Genomic DNA, 21,390 nt, shown 5'->3' with positions numbered 1-21,390 from the left:
CTGGCGCGATTCGCGTCTGTGGGATGGGTGATGGCTGAATTGGCGTCATTGATTCATTGATTAGATGAATTATTGATCAATTGAGTATGTGTAGACAAAGACAAAGGCGAAGATGAAGACAAAGGGTATGAATGTGGAGTATTTCCAGCAGCACTCGAACCAACCAAATCACCTGTCTTTCTCACGCTAATCCTAATCGGGGCTGTTTTTCTGCCTGTGTGCCTCGTTGCCTGACCGCCTTGATTATTTGATGCCTTAGTGCCTTAAGCAACCCGACTTCCTCTCTTTCGCCCATTCCCCACACTCAACCTTCTCTTCTTCTTCTCCTCATCCTTCCTCTATAATCTTCGTCTTCGCTTCTTTCTTTTCTTCCCTGCATTCTTTCATTCTCTGCAGCTCCTTGGGAAAACCTTACAAAAAATTACCCCAAAAAAATTACACCTGCAAATAGTTCATTCCGATTCGTTCCGCCCCTGAAGAGTTAACTCGCGTCTGGCCGAGTCTCGACGATTTCGATTTCCCTTCCACCTTCGATTTCGATCTTCCTTTAACTTGACACCCAGTCGTTGACAACATATCCTCCATCAAGGCGCTCGCTCGATACCCTCTCCTCACTCAGCTATTCCGTCCTGACTGGTTGCTGGTCGTGTTGTCGCCGCTCCGAATTCCCTGCACTACCCGCGTCGACGTCGTCTCTTTCCTCTATTCGGCTAGGATTTGCAGCGCATTTCCCTCCATTCCGATTATTTTATCATTTTATTTTTCACTTCTCGGTCTCACGGAAGACCTCGCATCGGTATTTCATCTAATTATCTTCGGTGCTTCTCGTCTTCGACGCTCGTCTTCGGTTTATTGATCGTCGTCGGGAAGGAAGAAAAAAAATTAAAAAAAAGCCCCGCAAAAGGAACGATCAGTTTTCTGTACAGCTGGATAATAGCGGCATATTGCATTACCGGTCTGCATCAATCAGCCTCTCATTCACCACTCCTGCATACTTTCGCTTGTGGTACGTACCCAGCCTCTCATCTGCCCACTTGTGTGAGAGATCCGACTAACTGGTGCCTACAATCAGAAATCGCGACTTTCACCTCCACGATCTCTTCTATTCCTCTCTCTCTCACCCCCACTTCGTTACTTCCTCTCTTTTTTCAGCCTCACGCATCTCCGAATTCACGATCGGCTCGATCAGTTCCGGAATCCTCTGTTTGTCATAGACAGCATAATCACCTAATCACCTCACAACCGGCTCGAAGCTTTGTGGTTGATCCCAAACGCTTCATATTTCCCGTGACGGACTACTCATCTGAAATCTCCTGAGATTTTGCACATATTCCCCATTCGCCTTCACCTCGACGACCTTGAGTATGGACGCTGGCGGTCTTGCTCAGATGACTTACAACAACAACTTCAATAATGGCCCCTCCCTCGGCGTGCCAGGATCGGGTTTTGCTTCCCGGGGCAAGGGCTCTCACATTAAGCGCTTGAGTGTCCCCCCCTCAGGTTGCTACAATCGACGAATCCCAGCCCTCGGTGTCCACTCCGCGCACAAGTCGCTCGCACCTCCTCGCTGGTCTACGCACCGCTCCCCGTTCTGCGACTATTCCTTATCAACATCAGCAACGCAACGGGATGGACGAATCTCGATCCCACGGTTACAATAACCGAAGCTCAGACCGTGTACCTCAAACTGCCACTGGGGCTGGATTCCCGCAAAACGCTTATGCCAACGGCCAGAGAATGAGCGGTCATACCGGGCATGGAGGAAACACTAGACAGCGAGAGCGTCCGATGTATACCCTGCCGGAGCAGGTGCTTGCGCCTCCTACGATCGAAATACCCACCGACAATGGCATGGATGAAAATATGTACGCGGAATGGATGTCGACCAATCTCTTTCTAGCAGCTCAGCAGCAGCGTTTGCAGCAGCAGTTGATTAGTGTCACTGCCGCAGCTCAGCAGTTCCAGGGCCTCAGCCTGGGGCAAATGCCTTTCCAGCAACAGGCTGCCCCTTCGCTTGCTATGCCTGGTGCGGGATTCTATCAGCAACAGCTGCAGCAGGGCGTCCAGCCTATGGTGCAGGCTGTACCCGGACAGCCAGGCTTGTTCTTGGTCTATAATCCTTTGACTGGCCAGCAAAGCTATATCATGGACAACAGTGGCGAGGAGACCGGCTCGCCGTATTCGGACAACTACTCTGTTGGCCAGCATCAGCAGGTTCCCCAGTTCCGTGCCGAGATCTCCCCACCTGCGGAATCCCTTCCTTCGCAAATGTACTTCCCGCAGCCCATATCTCCGCCTAGTGGCACACCTTCCCCGCCTACAGAGTCGAATGCGTTCCGTCGCAATCACCGCAAGAATCCTCCCTCCAACCCTGTTGTGAAGACGAGCATTGATACAACTAAGGCCAATATCGGACCTGGACCTCGATCAGCTGTGCTGCCGCCCACTCCTGCTACTGGGACTTTCGGACCTGGTCAAGCTCGAGCTGGTGAGCACCCCATCCGCCAGCCCCGTGGACCTCCTTCGCTCGAAGACCTTGTGGCCAAGCCAACTTCCAAGCACGAAGGAAGCAAGAACTTCGCAACCCGGCAACGCCGTCGTGCCGTTCACAATCTCGTTCGTGCTGGAATTGAGCGCCGGGGTGACTCCCGTAGCAACGGCTATAACAGCAGTGGAGGCACCAACACTCCTGCGAGTGAGAACGAGTTCACATTCTCTGACGGCGATGACGCGACCGTTCGCAGTGGCAGTCTTTCTAGCAAGCCTAGTCTCGGCAGTCTGCGCGCCGCCGCCAGCGGTGCTATCGGATCCGAGCGCAAAGAGAAGACTGGTCGCGAGCGCAAATCTCCCGACAGTCCCTTCCAAAGCGAAACACCCACTAGCGAAGACGGCTATTTCGGATCAAAGCTTGCGGAAATGCGCGCGGAAAACGTCTCCCTTCCCAGTACGGCGGCTTCGTCACCCTCTGTGGCAGCTGTCGTTGCCGGCCAGGGCTCCGCCACTCAGGCACCTGAGCGCCGCAAGACGCCAATGCTTGTGCTGTCTAGCGCGGAAAAGCGCAAGACACCCATGTAATGCCGACAAATCATGTGACAGCGACGTATGACCATTTCCTTCTTACTTCGGGTGGGCCTTTTTCTTCTATTTCTTTTGATGCCTCAGCCCTGGGTCCATGTATTGTCCATGGGCAGACAGACCCATCCACTCCTTTTTCTTTCCCTCTATCCTTATGGCTCTGGCATTATGCGCCAGCTTTTCACGTTTTGAGTTTGACGAAAGACCTGGATCAGTCTGCAATGATTTATTTTTCTTTTCTCCTCTCTCTTCCTTTGATCCCCCATGGTTTCTTTTACCTTATATTCCATGCCCTGTTTCTGTCTCGTCAATCTCATCCACCCTCCTTGTGGGGTTGAGGCGACATATTCTTCATTTCTCGTGTCGAGCATCGCGAGCTCCGAGATGGAGTGGAAGTGGCGCCATGTGCCCACCTTCCTTTTCTTCGTTCTTTCGGGTTTCTGCCGTACATCTGGTCATGTACTTCCAGCACCCCCCCTAGTCCAATGCAATGCATATCTGCAAACGAGCTTTACTCCGTCGTAGTTTTGATTGTAGTAGCGTATTTATGTCCTGCGTAATGTATACCATGAACGATTATGTGCCACCTGCCAGGGCGACAGCGTCCAAAAATCCCTAGTGCTCTGAGGTTCCTAGTAGATACGAGTAGGATACCGAGTAGTATAATACCCAAGTGTTTATACTATCCCTCCCCAGGTATATACTACTACCTACTAGTAGGTAGATAGTGATTGTAGCTATCTACACAACTAGTACTACAATGAATTATAGTCCGTCCCAATTTATATGCGTGAAAACACCTGAACAATTGAAGCAGACCCAGATGTCCACACTCGGACCTGGTCAAAACCACCCCAACACCGGAAAATAGGAACAAAGACAAGCATCGCATCAGTCCCACAGTCGTCCCACGTGGTCAGACAAGATAGACGCTCCTGCGGGAATGAGATACACCCATCGATCGAATCGAGCCATAGATCTGTCACCGTGCTGTAGGTAGCTTTTGGGCATGAGATCAGATCAATTGGTTGGACGGCAGATTGCCACAATGCAAGATTGCTCCCAGTGGGACATGTTCAACTTTTCCCAGGACTTTGGGCTGGGAGGGGGTTGTATGGTGAGGTCAGAGACCCGTTGGCTCAGCTCACCCTTTCCCCCGGCTTGGATGCTATGTAGTGGCCTAGATAGGAAGGACTCTCTACCTGGTATTGCGACCCCTGGCTAGGTGCTTTTCGACGGGACTGGATAGATTGGTTCATGGGACGAGTTTCTTTTTTTATTTGTTCATTTTCCTGTTAGATCTTTGAAAGCTAGGGGATTTTTTGGACCGGGAATTTGAGGGTATTGGTTCTTTTTTTAAAAAAATATACGATGTATATCTAGTTTCTCCGACTTTGAAATGTTATTCGAAGAGGATTGCAGTGCTCTCGATGGCACAATAGGAGAGAACAGTGTTTCGTATAAGCTCAAGTCATTACTACGATTTAATCGCTCAACGGCAGATTTTGTATCTGATTCTAAGGTGTTATACTGCAAGGCTTAGACAATACAGTTCTTGAGTTTGCACTACTTTTTGGCCATACGAGAGCCATTATTGAAAACACCGTTGCTGATAATACTACTTATTGAATGTCCGTACTGTTTCTTCCAGTTCCGAGGGTTCACTCTAGCACTACTAGTAGTAGCATGAGTACCATATCTTCATCAATGTATTAGTAGTCGCCGACCAAAATCATTCCAAGGTTGGAAAATATACTAGCACCTGGGCAATGATCAAGTCAAGTTCTCTTTAGAACCTTGGAATCAACGAGCTCCGCAGCATTAGTAATGAGATTTGAAGAAAGCAGCTATGTGAGATGTCGCTTTCTAGTTGTTCTGAGTCGGCCCAATGATGTTAGCTCTAGAGGATTCTCAAAGTAATGGTCACCCTCCCTGTGTGGATTCAATTGATGACTGGCGTTCTATCGCGACCATTCTTCGCAAATGGCTCAAAAATATCTGACACATCGGTTCGACTCTCGATCTAGATCAGATCGGTGGGTCACCGACCCAAGCCCGAGGTATCCGTGGTTTTCGCGGCAGGAGACTATGAACCTTGATCTATAGAGAAAGTATCGACTGTAACCCAACATACCTTCCTGAACTCAGTTTGGAAATAAGTTTCTTCGAGATTGCCCAAAGAAAAGCAAGAGATATGATGCAATTTGAGCACATTGATTCCAGATTGAGGTCCTCAAGACCCGCCGACAGCTGTGAGACATGCGTGCCACGATGACGATGCCGGGAGTTGGTACTAGATAGAGACTAGATGTTGTTAATATTGGTCTCTGTGGATATTGATGTTAGACGGTCATCCTCGGTAGGCCAATGCTAGGGGCTGTGTGACTGCGAAAGGTAAAGGTGTGACTGTTGATGGTGTGGTCACACTGCCGTAGAACGGGGAGAGTGGGACCTGCATTGCATTATCCACGGAGAGTAGTCATTTCACCTAACAACAGAGGAAAATAGCATATGATTCATAAATGCAACATGTTACGCCAGATCTGATTCGATCTTAGTCGACAGCTCGGTCCATAGTGCGGCCCAGCGGAAACAAGGATAGATGATATCCAGAATCAGAGCATAGAACCTTCTTCAATGAATTTTTTTTTCTGCACTTCCTTCTGGACTTTAAGTATGCAGGTCCAGAACTGCAGGTCCAAGAAAGCAGAAGCTTGATGCTAACTTTGTCAATTGGTCGACTTTCTCCGTCCGGATTCGAATTGCCCTTGCGGGAGAAGGGTGGCACAATGATACTGCCGGGAGGTCTCCTGCAGACTAAGATCACCAGAGAGACAATATAAGGCATCAATTATCTGGGCAGGAAGTAGGACTCCAATTCTGAGGAACATGAGGCAAACAAATTTGTTCCCCGGGTAGTGCGACCTAGACGATCATTGCCGACGCTGCGGGTAGAACCTGCAGCCTCGCCTAGCAGGCAAGAGAAATATGAAGCAACTATAGTGGTTTTTCTCGACAGATGAACACTTTAAATTTTTTTTTAGGTTCCTTCCGACGGTGTGATAGACTCGCTGTAGTAGCCTGGATCTGATACAGCGCAGCAAGTATATGCACGGAGAAAATGACGGGTATTCCGGTACATCAACATCCCCTGAGAGTCATGTATCTTACACCAATTAGTCTTTTTATCCGAATAAGTCAGCAAATGGAATAAATAAAGCATTTTTAAACCTTCCAGGAAATAGGGTAGTCATATTGACAATCGACGTGCTGGCTGTATGAACTGGGTGAGAAACAACAAAATTTTCCTCTGCTTCCACAACATCCTTCCCTTACATCGTTTCCATTGCAATATACATTCACATTACTTCCGCCACGGGCAGGAATTTAGTACAGACTTGTGATTTGTGGTACCTCATACCTCTCCTCGTGGAACCAGGATCGACTGAATTAGGGCTGGTTTCTTTCTCAATGAGTTTGGACACTCCCCCTTCCTCCTGACCCGCACTCGAATTCGGATACCTAACTAAATTAAAATTAGATTTCTATTTTAGCTTTGCACTTACACACCACTGGCACTATGCTGATCCGGAAAGCTTCGAATAAGCTATAATCCTGACCGTCGATCCGTGATCCGTGTGGCAAACCCAGTAAGACGGGTCTCCATCTCGGTGCATACCCACTCCACCCTAGAGAAGGGGTGGCCGAGGTCATCGATCTAGCTAGCCAATCCGATTATTGAAGACTACTTCGGAACTTGCTTCTCAGCTTCATGACCGCATTATTGCGGGTGATTTATCATCGTGGCGAGTCAAAAATCTAAAACTAGGACCCTGATGCATCTGGCTGGCCCACACCGGCTTGAATTCCCTCCATCTTATTGCCTCCTACCCCCCCCCTCGATGCCAGGGTTCGAAGAGCAAATCAAAGGCTTTGCCAACTGCTAAAGTGGGTTTAAGTGGCCCGTGTCTTTCCCATCTTGGCAGGCGTTTTGTAGCCTGCCTCTATCCGTGTAAATAGAGAGGCACCCGCAGCTAGCGCTCACCATCTTCCATAATAGCCAAACTCGAGAACATCACTGGACCTGCTATATCACTTCTCCCTATCCCAAGCTTAGCTTTTGAGATCATTAATAATGCACTTGTGACATAACTCTCATTCCTAACGAGCCTCCTCCCGATTTTCTTCTCCTTGCCGCCAAAGCTGTCGTTGAACCGCGGTCTCTAGTTTCTCCAACATCTTTGATTTGCTACTAGCTTTCTTCACTAAACAAAGATAATCCAGTGAGTCCAATCTTAGAGATCATGTGGATACCGCATGGGGAGAGCTCTTGGGCAATGCGATCTCACATAGCTGACATCAGTTGCTAGGAGAAACAGCCTACCACCCAGACTGCACACTAGTGATTTTCTGAGCAACAGCATTGGCCGAAGCCATGAACTAGCCAGTTGCCTTGTAGCAAACTAAGAAGATCAGACGATTGCAGAGAGAAAAATAAAATAACATATAACGTGAATAGCGCCACAAAATGGCTGGAGGTTACTTCGACCTCCCGGTCACCCGCCGCTCAGGCGCCTCTGATATAACAGAAGTAACTCACAAAGCATCATCTGGGTCACATACATCATCGTTGCCTCGATTCAATGAGGCACAGCGAAGCTCAAAGGCGTATCAAGAGCGGGGATCGAGTGATGTTGGGGCACAGGGCAGGCAATGGAATGTAAGCATTCTGAAAAACACCAATCGCGACAAGTCCACATTTGACAAGATCAAGCTCCAGCAGCCCACTGGATCCGCGGGCGTGTCCCGAATGGACCACAGGGGCTTTATGTTGCTTCAAAAACCCCTCCCCACCGCCAGCATTCCACACCTCCTGGGAAAAATTTCCCTCGATTCCCAGCGGGGGTTTTCAGTGGAGGATAGGAGCTCTACCGCGTCAGCAGATGTCACTGACCTGACGATCAACTACAGTACCAGTTTGCCGCTAGCCGAAGTGGACAATGAGACTAATTTTAATCCGAATGACAAGGGCAGACGACAACTTTTGTCCTGGAAAGGACCCAGCGACCTGTATCCCTTCCGAATTGTCCACAAAATTCTCCGAAGCCAAGTCCTAGGTCAAGCCTAGTGTCATCAGTCCCATCGACTCCGACTGAGGTGGTGTTTGTTGAAGATGGAGATGAAATTCCTATGATCAGCTTCTCCGAGAAACAACAACTCTTCGACGAATTAACCGAGAATGACAGGGCCATCTTAGTAGATGGACAATCTATACCGCAACCTTTCAACGTCCACACCCTCGTGCGACAAATGTCACGTCCAGACTTTTCCTTTTTGACTCGCCTCCGTGCTCCCTCGCCCAGCGCGCTCTCTGGTCAGGACACTCCATCTGAGGACCGCTCCTCTGAGGATCGTGACTCCGAGACCTTCAATGAGCGGCCGGCGAAATACCGCCGAGGTATCCTCTCTTCCATACTTAAACTTTACGACCATCAGAACACCGGCAACCAAAATTTCGATCACCATGGGCGGGGCCGGTATGGTCACTCCCGTCAAGGGAGTACCTCCGAATGGAGTGGCCGGGGCATGTCCCCGGACCCTCTATGGAGACCCCACCGGCCCCAAAAATGGTACGAGAAGCCCGGCAATGAGTCAAGTCTTTCTATCAACTCGCAGTCCAAGAATACATCCCCCCTAAGCTTGCTGAAGCGTTCACGAAGCAGTGGGGCGGTATCTGGCAGTTCGGCGAGCGGGACTCGACGTTGGATGAAGCCTGCCCTGGAAGACGAAATTCGTATCACGGTTCATATAGCTGAGCTTCTATCTCGACAGAAGTACCTGATTCGGCTATGTCGGGCACTGATGAAATATGGTGCACCCACGCATCGCCTGGAAGAATATATGCGAATGACTGCTCGCGTTCTGGAGATTGATGGTCAATTCTTGTACATCCCGGGATGCATGATCATATCCTTTGATGACGCCGCAACCCACACGACAGAGGTCAAGGTGGTTCGGTCTAGTCAGGGAATTGATCTGGGAAAGTTGGCCGATGTACACGAGACCTACAAGGAGGTGATCCATGACGTGATTGGAGTTGAAGAGGCCATTAGCCGCCTAGAAGAAACCATGAAGCGGCCGAGCAAGTTTCATATTCTCTTCCTAATTTTTGCTCATGGCTGCGCGAGTGCGTCCGTGGGCCCATTCGCGTTCAACGCCCGGCCTATCGATATACCCATCGCATTTTTGCTTGGCTGCCTGCTCGGCGTTCTACAGCTCATTCTCTCGCCAAAATCAAGTTTGTACTCGAATGTATTCGAGATATCGGCCGCGGTACTGACCTCCTTCCTGGCGCGGGCTTTTGGGAGTATAAGATTCCAAGGTGAACCACTTTTCTGCTTCTCTGCCTTGGCGCAGTCAGCTATTGCCTTGATTTTACCAGGGTACACGGTGCTCTGCGCAAGTCTGGAGCTCCAATCACGGAGTATTGTTGCTGGCTCTGTCCGCATGGTCTATGCCATCATATACTCTCTTTTCCTTGGGTTTGGAATCACCATCGGCACTGCCGTCTATGGACTTCTAGACCCTCAGGCTACAACAGCTTATACCTGTCCGGCCAGCCCAATTACCAACGAATATCTTCAACGCTTCCCATTTGTCCTGATATTTACCGTCTGCCTTGCTCTCGTCAATCACGCGAAGTGGAAACAGATCCCCATGATGATGGTCATCTCGCTGGCAGGCTATGTGGTCAGCTATTTCAGCTCCAAGCGTTTTTCCTCCAACACCCAGGTATCCAATGCCCTGGGTGCCTTTTGTCATAGGCGTGATTGGAAACCTTCATAGCAGATTACGCCATGGACTTGCTGCGGCATCCATGTTGCCTGCGATATTTGTTCTCGTGCCCTCCGGTCTCGCTGCCAGCGGGTCTCTCATTTCAGGTATCACTTCCGCGGAGGAAATGACTCGCTCCCCTTACGCAGTTGTCGCCAATGGCACGCAGGGCTTTGTTGATGCTGCGAAGAACCTTTCAGCTTCTGAACAGAGAAGCCAAAGCTACGGTGTTGTCTTTGATATCGGCTACGGGATGGTTCAGGTAGCCATCGGTACTACTGTAGGCCTCTTCTTGGCTGCACTTGTGGTTTACCCCTTGGGTAAAAAGCGCAGCGGCCTCTTCAGCTTTTAAGTTGGAACCTACGCTGTCTTAAGCTTTTTTCTGCCTTGATTTTCAAATTCAGTTCTTTTAGCGTCTTTTGGCCTATTGAACCCCTTGGACATTTCGCATCCCGGAATATGATTGGACTTGCACATCATCGTGTTGGCCATGAATTTCCGATCGCCGCCCTATTCCTCCAGCAACCGAGGCGGGGGCTTGTTTGCTGTTTTCTCTCTCTCTTTTTCTTTACCCTTCATCTATTTCGTTGCTATAACGCAACGACTTTCCGTGGTGCAGTTTTCACGTCATGGAGCCTGGAGCATGAGGAGTTACTGTGGAGAGCGGCTTGTTGTCATACCCTTATTTTCCTACTGTCTCTCGCTTATCTTTCAGAAAAAAAACTCGCTCTTCGTCCCTCATCGACAAAGTCTATATCGACTCGCCAAACTCGGACTTTTATCCGGATATACATAGAAGATACGATTTCTACGAGTCACGACCAAAATCATCGAGGCCCCCTTTTTTGCGTTCACTGTCTCTTCCTCTTTTGATATCTAGCTTGGTCTCTTGGTTTATTTTGTTTGTCCTTTTCTCTTTCTCTAAAAGAGGCCTCACTCTTTTATCTCTATCTCCAGCAGCAAGCAATGAGTGCTGGCGTGTTTGGGGTTTGTTATTGCTGATCGCTAGTTCTATCCCTTTATTTCTGCATTGGGGCAACAGTTCATGATATTATTGCTTTTTTGGCTTCGAAGGTTTGCTTTTGATCTTGCTCTTTGTGCTCGCGCTACTTGTTCACTCTCATGTATCCATCAAACCATACTCGGGAGTGAGATATTTTTTATGCCAGCTTTTTCTTGAATTGCGTCAGATACCTACTATTACTACTAGTACTATATGTTTAGTTGTGCACTCGTCCATAATGTGATTACGACTCACCACTCTGAACAACTTGAATTAATTCTACACATACTACCTACCCAGGGTAAAATGTACTCTCCTAGTAGAAGCTTGCCGAATTACAACTCCCCACCAAGATCCCCCTCCTCTGATCTCCCCCTCATCCAAGCCGCATAAGGCGCAAAAAAAGCGAGTCCCGAAGCCCACCCCTCTCGCAAAACGCCAGCAGAGCCCGATACCGCCCCTCCGCCGACGAAGAAGTAGCACAAACAACCTTGGCTAAATCAACCGGACAAAGATAAGGCGGTTGTCTCGCGTCTTCACAGACAGACGCACTACCCTGCATCGAACAAGCATAATAAACGCAATGCGCGATGCCAAAACAGTGTCCTAGTTCGTGGCTCGCCGTGCGACATATTCTTCCGAGCCAGAGGGCCGACTGTTCTTCGCGACGAGAGCGGCCAAAGGGGCGTCAGGGATCGATATTTTGATATCGCGCGCTTCATTGGGCTGGTGGGCGGGTCTAGCGGGGTTGATTGGATCTGCGCGCTGCGTGTGGTGGTGTTGGGTCGAGGTCTTTTGGGCTCGTGGGCGAGGTGAGAAGTCATGTATGCTTCGCAGTGAGATGCTGGCCATGAATGTTGGCGGTCGATATTGTGGGTGTCGTCGAGAGTGGGGTTGTATCGGGCTGTTGATACGGCGGCGACGCGTAGACTGCCGTATGCGCGGCCGCAGGTGAATATGTCAGTTTCGTCTTCGTAAAGGTCGATGTTTGTCAGGAAGAGGAGTGCGTATGCGTCTGAGGGGAGAAGGTCCCTGGCTGAAGTGAGGAGGTCGGGGATATATAGCTGGGCTTTATAGATATTATCTGGTGCAGGGCGGGCTCGGATGCCGTGGCACGTATCGCCGATTAGGAGGCCGATTTTCTCGGGAATTTCGCCAGTCTTGCGTTTCGATGGATCAAGTTCCCAGGATACGAAACATAGATCCGAAGGTGATAGTATCTTGACCTCCAGGCCGCGATAGAAGGCTGCGAGGTAATCTCGGATATCATTTGGTTGGGGGTGCTTGGTATCATTTCTTCGTTTGAAGTTGTGAGAATGTAGCGGTGTGCTCCATTCACGCATGAACTCGACTTCAGGATCGATTTCTGGACTCTGCACGACATAGATTGTTCTTCTGCTGGCGATGATTGGATTACGGTGTTTCCCATCTTTCCACTCTTGAAAGCTCTGGGTATATGCATCAGGATCTGAGGCAAGATGGTCACCTGGTAACATCAAAGGAGCGGGAAATGTCTCCGGGTCATCTTTTAAGAAATCTTGGTCTTGCTTTTGTTCATTTGGGCTTGATGCTTTGATAGCTCTCGCGCGTTCTCGGTGAGTTCGGGGTCGAAATGGTGCCTTGGACGCGTTGGGGGAAACAGAGAAGCAGACTGATGCGTGGTCACAACTTGGCAACAAAACCGTCATCTTGTATGTGGATATTCCGAGCCTTTGCTTCTTCCATTTTCTGTGAGGTTGAATGAGAGTAAGATGTCAGCCGTTGTTGAGCCGCCTCTTTTGCGGGGCAACGCGTTTAGGGTTAGCGTGAAACAACTGCAGGGGCACGGTGTTGTGCTCGAGTCAGTGTACATAAACAAGTAACTATGGTATAGTAGTATCTGCAACCAATTGGAGATTAAATTGATTATCCACGGTAGCCAGGAGAGACAGAAAATTGGGTAATTACAGGAAGCCAAGCTATAACTCCAGTTAAAACCAAGGAGATTGTGTTCAATCAATGGCCGATCGACCATACTCAATTCAAAGCTAACTACTATGCAAAGCCGCAAAAGCAGGCTCCCTTCAGTGGAAAAAAAACGTCCCATATTGAATCCCATCGCGCGGTATATTAGACATCACCCAACACCCGGAACTCCAGCGCTTGCAGAAACGATTGCAGTGCACAACATCATAGTTGAGTTCAGTCCAGTCCAGTTCAGTCCTTGCCCGAACCCGAACCCGAACCCGAGCCCGACACTCATTGCGCCATTGCTCGCACAGCCGAGTGGCTCATCAACAAATCAGTCCATGCATAGCCATGCAATGAACCCAGAAAAGCAAAGATAGCAATAGAAGCAAAACAGAAAAGAAAGAAGTCGCTGAATAAGATTGAATCGGAAGAGAGAGAAAAAAAGAACTTCCCGCTTGCTTCAAACACCCCGGAAACATGCCAGTGTCTCCGTCACTTTCTGCTCAAGAAGTAGTAATAAGCCGGATGGGGATACTATCGCCTTTCAACCCGGCTAAGAGCTCCAAGTATAAGGCCCAGATCTTGCCTCGGGCGTGGTTGTGACGGGGCCACGCGCGAAGAAGATTGGGTCTCGATATCCTCGCCTTCGATCGCGAGATGCTTTTGCATGTTTTGCGCATCGCGTTCTTCGAGACGTTGGGCGCAGATGCGTAGGACCTGTGATGAGAATGTATCTGCCGTAGATCGGTATAATTCGATATCGTGGAGTCCTGCTGCAAGTGCGTCGAGTGTCGGGGCGAGTCCTGTGGTGATTCGAGAGAGGCGGGCTGAAATATCTGCAGGAGAGATGGAGGAGGGTCGGGGTTTTGATGAGGTGGAGGATTCTTCTTCTGTGGAGGATTCGGGGGGGATTGAGAAATTTGTAGAGGGCTTGTTGGGAGGGGTCGAGGATAGATATATCGATTTCTTCGCGGGGATTCTTCTGTGGCCGGTTTTTGGACCTAGGGGACTTCGTTGGTGGATTTGATTCGGTGTCGATGCGTGGGATTGGCGGTTGTTTGAGAAGAGCATTCAGCGCATGTCTCTCTTTTTGTAGCCTGTTCGATAGAATTAGCTAGTGTCCTCATTTGAACCCTCATGAAAATACTCACTTGAGTATTTGTTCCTCCAGCTCCTTAATCTTTTCTGTGTTCTGTATGTTCCTCGGATTCGGCTTCTTGACCACAACCGAGGCTGGATGCAATTCTTCCCGACTGAACCAATCTGAAAGATTCGAGTTGGAGGAGAACTCTTTCTGTAAATCCTCTTGTATAACACGAGCTAGAAGGAAAAGTTAGTCTATCCAATTTTTAGGTCTCCATAGTAGACAAACTTACCAGCAAGATGCGCACTCTGGTCCTCCTGATGAAAGCTTGACGGCTTATCACCCAAAGCACGCGTCGCACACCATATCAAAAGCTGTCGCATCCTGCGCGGCTCCGAAAGACCTTCGTCCGCAATGTGTTTATAAAAGTCGGCCGTGCGAACCTCTCGATGCGGTAAAGCTGGCGCCAAAAAATGTGTCAGTATTCTCTCTCCTCGACCATCACCGGAAGGCCAATATCACCTACCATTAGAGGCACCCGAATCGATCAAAGAACTAGCTCTCCGTCCACGCATCTCCGAACTAATTCGTCGCCGCCCTTTGCCCGATTTCTTCCCCCTCAGTTCCTTATTGCGCTGTATGACTGGCGTATCCGCTACCGGCAAGGCAACCTTAGTAGGCTCGGGCGATCTGAACCCATTCGTATCCGCAGTTTTCGACTTAGACGGACGACCGGGTTTCTTCTTCTTCTGCTCAGGCTGCTCCCGGTGATCCGGTTCAGAAGACATCGCGCCTTTCACCGGCCGCCTGGTCGGAAGTTCCGTTGATTTCCTCTTCGCTGTCGCAGCTGTCGCACTCTCCCCCGCGCGCTTCTTCGGCGGCCGTCCCCTCCTCGGCGTAGATTGCACAGGTGTATTTTCAAGATCGGACGCGGGGTTCTCGGGGACTAATTCCATCGTGGAAGTGGGTTTCGACTTCTTGGATGGTACGCGGGCGAATTGAAATCCCTCATCATCTTCGTAACCTGTCGCAATTGACGGAGAGTTAGTCATCGGGGCTCTGGCTCCTTGCTCAACTCAAATACAAACAAACGTCGCTCAAACAGGGCAAACTTACCCGCTTTACGCTTACTCTCGTTCGCGATTTCTTCCAGGCCCTGCTGATTCGCGCTATTGCGCGTGCTTCGCCGCGGCGCTCGAGTCTTGCCGGACGCGGACGCACGCGATTGCGCTTGGGAAGCGGCCATTCCAATCGTGGCCAGCGGTTCGCGGCGCTCTATTCTTGTTGACGGGGGTGCTAGGACCGCGGTGGTCATGCCAGGAGGTGGTGAAGACGAATTGCTACAAGGGTGAGATGAATGGCGCGGGAATCCAGTGGGTTTGATGGTGGGATCAGCACCGCGTGTCGAGATGCGCGTTGCTTCGCTGAACGGTTCTTGTCTCTCGCAGAGAGTGGTGCGCTCGTTGTGCCTCTTTCTCGCGTTGTTGATTCGCCGTTGGGGCCGTTGCTAGGCTTGGTTTCGAGGGGTCTGGGTGTTGTGATCGGATTGGATGAAAGCCAAGAGTAATGAGAGTGAGAGTACCCTAGGGTGCATTTGCGAGCAGAGGTTCAGGTCACGCCCGCAAAGTCTCAATCTCAAGGTGGCTGCGGGCGGCAAGGGAAGCGCAGATGGGATGGTGGGTTGGAGGGATTCGGGCACGCGGTTGTTTTGGTCGCGCGTGGGCCGCTAGTCTCTTTTCGGCAGCCCCTCTACAGTCTTTATGCAACTTCATCACTTCTACTACACAACATCCAGCGCGAAGATCAACAGATTCTATAGACGCTTACAGCCTTGAAAATTTTGATTCTTTGATTCACTCGTGGGCTATGGTAAATGTCTCTTCAACTTTCACCTGATATCCCCGTGGACCCTTGCTAGCGGGGTTGAAACACTCCGCACTGCTATTTCGTTTCGAGGTAACGACTAAACTTCCTTGAGCCGACGACACACTAATGATACCATTTCTTCCATTGTGGTCGATATCTGGGCGCCACCATTGAGGGTGTTCTGGATTCTCTGCTCTAATGGCCCTCCGACTCGAGAGCTGATACTGCGGTCCACTTCATGCGTCTTTCTTGCGTGGGTAGCTAGACGTTGTATCTAGACACCAACGGGAAAGAGGACGAAGTGTGATAAGACTTCCAGCAACGATTCCGAGGGTCACTTCCATCATAGACCAGATGGGGGTTTGATATGTTGTGTCTGAAATCTGGTAGCATGTTCGTGTTTTGTTCTTCGAGGGATAAACTGCATACAAATGAAATCTAGATCTTGGTAGTAATGAAGAATTGGAAGGCGGATCAGCACAGCAACACTTGCACTAGTAAATTGTCAGTGTCCCGATGCTTATTCCAATATGTTTGAGGATGGAACTTACATCGCGCCCATGCCAAGAATCACCACCAAGGCCAGAACCTTGGAAGATTTTCGTCCATTTTACATCGTTATAAACCTGAACCTGTTATGCCTAAGCAAGACGTTAGCGCACCTATTAGGGGTAAGCTCCGGCTATCTAAAAAGTAACTCTTTTTCGCTTATTTTCATCCTGAAAAAGCCGCCAAAGCATTACTCTTTGAGCTTTGTGGTCCAATCAAAGTGAGCAGAGCATCGTAGTTGATGCGTGGGTTCTCTTCAAAATGTTACCTGGTATAACCTCTCACGATCTGAGCTTCTTTGGTAGGCTAGATCGGGCAAGAGTCTCTTATGTAGGACCTCTTCAAGTTTTAGGCGATCTTGCAATTGTAGTTTTTGAAAATAGCCAGGAGCCGTAGTAGTTAACAAACGCTGATTGGACATTGAGCGGTTAATGAGTATAAGCCCAGGCTGACATCGACTCACTGAACCTAAGCTTGAGCGCCCTCGTAAAAGCGGCGACAGTCGAGAAAGGAAAGCACCCATGGGGCAGACTTTATCTGGTCTGTATAACTGCATACTATATACTACCATGTTAATCAGTACTCTATTTATATGAAGTTCATTGTTCAGTAACTTAGATGCTGGATTTCCATATTCATTTTAAGCCCAGAAGGGGCCTTGCGCATATGATGTTGAAATAAACGCTTATGTGCAGAACCCTCAAACAAAACGCCAATATTGCACATCACACAGAAACAACAGAAATAAACGAGTCAAAGATCTTAATATGTTCAATGAAGAAGGCTGGTAGAAGGTTGAGCCTAGCCCCTTGATGCAAAGAGAGATGTTGGGGGGTGGGTGGAGGGAGGGAGGAGGAGGAGGGAGAGAGAAGTGAGAGGTGAGAGGAGAAAAATAAAAGCAGATCATTGGATCGCAGCATGAATCGGGGCAGGCTCACTGGGGGCAGACATACTACCCTCAATGCGCCGCTTGGCCTCTTCCATCTCTTCGACAGTGATGTTCTCTGCGTCCTTGGGCATATCTGGTTCAAATTGAGGAATATCAGGGCTGTGCCCGACCGACATACCGACTCGAATCTAAATTGGCGTGCGTCAGTTATTTGCATCACAAATGGGGGACTCTGAGGGTGGGAAATGCATCTTACCAGCGTCTCCAAGGAGCCCTTGGAGTTATCCGCCAAATCTTTGTCGAAATTGATCACTCCCTCCTCGAACAAAACGAGAAGAGTAGAGCCGCCGAACTTGAAGTAACCAAGCTCCTCTGCACGGGAAACCTTCTCGCCAGCCTTGCGTGTAATGACCGTACTACCGACCATCATCGCACCGACGCAGATAACCATCACGCGGCCGTGGGCAACGGAGTCAATAGGAACAAGAACACGAACATTTTCGCCATACACATCGAGCGCAGAGCGGATGGCCATTGGGTTGACTGTGTAATACTCACCCTCGATAGTTTTCGGCTCACCCATCACTCCGTCAACGGGGATGTGGAAGCGGTGATAGTCCTGCGGCGCGAGACGGAATACACCCACCGCGCCGTTGTGGTATCGGGCCGCATCTTCAGGGTAGGCATTTCCAAGTAATCTTTCGACGGAGAATTCCCGACCCTTCACCCAAAGGCTGGTGGCCTCATCCATGCGATCAAAGACCACAGAGCGACAGTCGGCGGGTGATACAACAATCTTGGGCTCATCTGGGGCGGAGCAGGGACGAGCGTCGGGTTTCAATGCGCGGTAGAAGAATTCGTTGAAGTTGCGGAACTTTTCAAGAGGTTGCAGAACCTCGGACATATCCAATTGATGGAAATTGATAAAGTCCTTGATCTGGGAGACCGAGGCTGGGTCGTCGTACTTTCGGCCCTGCTTGACACTAAGGGAACGCAGAACGCGACGGACTAAGGAGATGCCACGATTAGACTCTCGCACGGTACTTGCTGCGCTAGGTGTTTGGGTAACTTACTTCTCTTCTTCTCCATATCCTTGCTCTTGAGACCCTTGTATAGCAGTCGGATTCCAAGTCGGACGTAAACACTCATACGCTCCTCGTTAATCTGGCCGGTAATACGATCTTGAACCAAAATGTTGGCAGAATTGGCACCAAGGCGATAACCACCATAGGAGATCTTCGTGATGACCTTAGAGTACCATTTGCGCTGGGCCTGACTGGAAGTCACGAACCCACCCATGACGAGATTGTCGACCTGGCGCCAGTCACGACTGGCACATGTTGCAATATGGGTGATAATGTCCGCATCAGATCGTTTTGAAAGACGAGGCTGGTGGCAAAGTGGGCACTCGCGGATCTCCACGACATGCTCCTCGCCTCTCTCATCAGCTAGATCGCCTGGGCGAAGGTCTTCCTCGTTCGAACTGGGCTGCTCATCACTATTCAAAGTAGGGACGGCTATTCCATGGGGGTTAGCGGTTGACGAAATGGCGGCGTTCGATTCCGAAGCGAGGTCATCGCTGCTAGATTGCTCCTCACTTTCTTGGCTTCCGACTGATGAAGGTCCCATGCGGGGTCTCTGGGACAGCAGGGGGAGAGACGGAATTCTTTTTCTGCAGGGCGCGCAGGGTGTCTTCGAGGCATATCACTGCTTGGTCGAAGGTGAGATCAGCGGTCTCGCTGGATTCGTTTTCAGCGCTGAAGCGGTCGAAAAAGCTGTCGATTGTTGATTCTTTCAGGGTGGAACCCAATGTGTCAAGCATTGTAGTCATTTCGACCTTATCAATACGACCGCTGTCATCGGCGTCGTATTGTTTGAGCATAAGCAACCAGAACTGCTGGCGCAAAGCACTATAGGGTAGATACTTTGCTTTGACATGCAGTTCGGGCGAGTGCTTATCTTCCCACCTTTCTCGATTTTTAAGTGTCAGGGGAATCGTGTACGCCCTCAGGCCCTCCTCATCCGGTATGGGAAGCGGGTCTGCTATTGTCTCGCTCGAAGCAGTTGGGATCTGTAGGGTAGTGCTGCTGCTGTCCACGCCGGAAGACTCGTCTGGGGCAGATGTAGGTGCTTTGTTGGCCAAGTCACCAACGGTCAGTGTGATAGAAGCCGAGGAGCTGCGGGTCTTGAATGCAGGCCTGCTCATCTTGGAAAGATTCGATGAAGATGGCGAAGGGCTGACGGCAAAGCGAGGACTATACTTTGCCGCCGGGCTAGGCTCATCCAACTCTACAAAATGGTACAGACCTGTCTCGGGGTCGGTTTCAGGACCAGACTGGATGAGGGATTGCAATGGGAAGCTTGCCGAAGCGACAAAGTCGTTACCCGAGAACTTGTCCCGATCCATTACCGTGAAGCTGATAAGGTAGTTCTTCTCGTGGCGCATAACTTGGAAGACCATTTTCTCGTGGTAAACTGGGTTTAGGTTGTGGCGCACGACGGGGGTTCGAAGTGTTTTCCTGCCGAGAGAGGTGACCACGAAGGGGTCCATGTCAAATGAGGTTCGTGTCACTAGACGAAGCAGCAAATCAGTATTCTGGAGGACTCTCGTCTGTAAAAGCTGCCACGGAGTGCCGATCTTGCTTACCGTTTTTCTCGGGGGGAAGATCAGTGACCCTGACAATCTCCATAAACACGATACCCTGAACGCCGGTCCCTGAGCCCGAGAATTGATATGCACGGGCGGCCAAGGATTTGCGACGCAAACGAGCCAGTCGCAACCGCCTCCGCCGCTTCTCGACAATCTCCGGCTTGGTTTGATTTTCGTCGGTTTCATCGGAGGTCTCCTCGTCCTGGTCCTCCAAGTCCAGTTCGTCCAGCTCGGCGGCGGGGATCTGGTCCAATGGGTCATCCTCCTCACCAATGCACGCCAGGTTTCTAAACTTGCGATATGTGTCCGTGGGCGAGGCTCCAGGGAGGGCAGGATCCGAGAGAGAGAACTGGAGCAGGATCTCGCCTGACACCGTGCTATCCTTCTTCTTCTTCTTTCGGGTGGAGCGACTGGAGACTCGTTTCGATTTGAGATTGTACCATTTGGGCTATGATTCCAAAGAGTGTCAGCCATTGCACCCCGCGGAGTACTTCCAATGTCCAATTGGCATAATTGCCTGCAACTCACCTCTTGGCTAACCTTGCCATCTTGAAAGATGTCCTCCAACGCGATGTCGAACTCGCCCATGTAGTCCTTGCCAAATCGATCGTGATCCCAGCAAATACATTCCAACAGTGGCACGCCCAGCACGGGCATTTCGAATGACACGTTCCATTCCGGGTTCAAGGTCTTGGATATCGTTGGGGTGGACTGTTTAGCGTCTCCTAATGTCACCACCAAATACTGTGCGGGGGAAGAATGTTGTCAGCGATATCGCGCGGGTTGGATTGGCAGAGGCCGGACAGAGCCGGACACAGCGACAAGGGGAACTCGGAGTGTCCAGTGCGTACTTACAGGATCACTTGTGCCACCTCGATCCTTGGGAGCCAGATTTCGACCCTAGCAGCAACAATGGCGTCAGAACAGCGGTCGCGGTGTAGGAGTGAGGGGCAAATTGCCATTGACCTCCCAGTTTGCCTTTGGGGGCGAAACGAAACATACCTTGATGACGGTGACCTTGAGCAATAGAGGCTTGGATTCATTAGATCTCAAGGGACTGGTACTCCTGCTTTGTCCCGGGGTCGAGCTCGCACTTCTGGCGGAGAGGTGCGAGCTGAGGCGCTGCGGGAGTGGCAGGCGGACCATGGCGGATGATGACAGCAAAGCAGAACGGGGAGAAAAGCAGAGAACTTGTAAAGAATGGGGAAACGAAAGGGAAAAGAAAAAAAGGAGGTAAGAGCACTGGGGATTATTCCAGATTGGGGAGATCAGGGTGGCTCCCCCTGAAGTTTACCACGTCGTCGGTGAGAGTGGCTTGGAATTAGTGTTGTTTTTTCCCCTCGTTCTCTCCGACAAGAGACCAACAGAAACCCCAGGCTTATTTTTTTTGATCGGGGGAGACGATCTGCTCGGGTCGATCGCAGGGAATCCAAAAGCCAAGACTTGGTGTGTCCACAAGGAACCAACAGTTGAACTGGAGACTCTGGGGA

The 21,390-nt window shown here is 50.2% G+C and overlaps 5 protein-coding genes across 5 annotated transcripts; 2 read left to right on the top strand and 3 right to left on the bottom strand.

Annotated features, from left to right (window-relative positions):
- Nucleotides 1-1,364: 1,364 nt before the first annotated feature.
- Nucleotides 1,365-3,075, top strand: N7533_000797 (uncharacterized protein; the record flags this gene model as incomplete). The annotated part of the gene is given in 2 exon segments (XM_057097447.1): nt 1,365-1,487; nt 1,501-3,075. The coding sequence occupies 2 exon segments, from the start codon at nt 1,365-1,367 to the stop codon at nt 3,073-3,075; spliced, it is 1,698 nt and encodes a 565-aa protein (XP_056965940.1).
- Nucleotides 3,076-7,603: 4,528 nt separating this feature from the next.
- N7533_000796 (threonine/serine exporter family protein) lies at nt 7,604-10,261 on the top strand (the record flags this gene model as incomplete). Its single annotated transcript, XM_057097446.1, has 3 exons — nt 7,604-8,045; nt 8,105-9,847; nt 9,900-10,261. The coding sequence occupies 3 exons, from the start codon at nt 7,604-7,606 to the stop codon at nt 10,259-10,261; spliced, it is 2,547 nt and encodes an 848-aa protein (XP_056965939.1).
- Nucleotides 10,262-11,463: 1,202 nt separating this feature from the next.
- N7533_000795 (Peptidase M54 archaemetzincin) lies at nt 11,464-12,600 on the bottom strand (the record flags this gene model as incomplete). The annotated part of the gene is made up of 1 exon (XM_057097445.1): nt 11,464-12,600. The coding sequence occupies one exon, from the start codon at nt 12,598-12,600 to the stop codon at nt 11,464-11,466; it is 1,137 nt and encodes a 378-aa protein (XP_056965938.1).
- A 796-nt stretch (nt 12,601-13,396) lies between these two features.
- On the bottom strand, nt 13,397-15,261 carry N7533_000794 (Mis12-Mtw1 family protein; the record flags this gene model as incomplete). The annotated part of the gene is given in 6 exon segments (XM_057097444.1): nt 13,397-13,844; nt 13,864-13,959; nt 14,014-14,182; nt 14,239-14,406; nt 14,473-14,970; nt 15,063-15,261. 6 exon segments carry the CDS (start codon nt 15,259-15,261, stop codon nt 13,397-13,399), a joined length of 1,578 nt encoding a protein of 525 aa, XP_056965937.1.
- Nucleotides 15,262-17,264: 2,003 nt separating this feature from the next.
- N7533_000793 (putative phosphatidylserine decarboxylase Psd2) lies at nt 17,265-21,046 on the bottom strand (the record flags this gene model as incomplete). The annotated part of the gene is made up of 8 exons (XM_057097443.1): nt 17,265-17,438; nt 17,507-18,297; nt 18,324-18,888; nt 18,911-19,821; nt 19,898-20,348; nt 20,429-20,644; nt 20,756-20,800; nt 20,903-21,046. 8 exons carry the CDS (start codon nt 21,044-21,046, stop codon nt 17,265-17,267), a joined length of 3,297 nt encoding a protein of 1,098 aa, XP_056965936.1.
- Between the last annotated feature and the right edge of the window lie 344 nt (nt 21,047-21,390).

This window comes from Penicillium manginii (assembly GCF_028828005.1).
Source record: "Penicillium manginii strain IBT 31320 chromosome Unknown utg000001l:1.0-3466041.0:1.0-3467806.0, whole genome shotgun sequence".
NCBI classification, from domain to species: Eukaryota; Fungi; Ascomycota; class Eurotiomycetes; order Eurotiales; family Aspergillaceae; genus Penicillium; species Penicillium manginii.
Note: the sequence above shows the minus strand (reverse complement) of the source record. Positions and strands in the feature narration are given on the sequence as shown.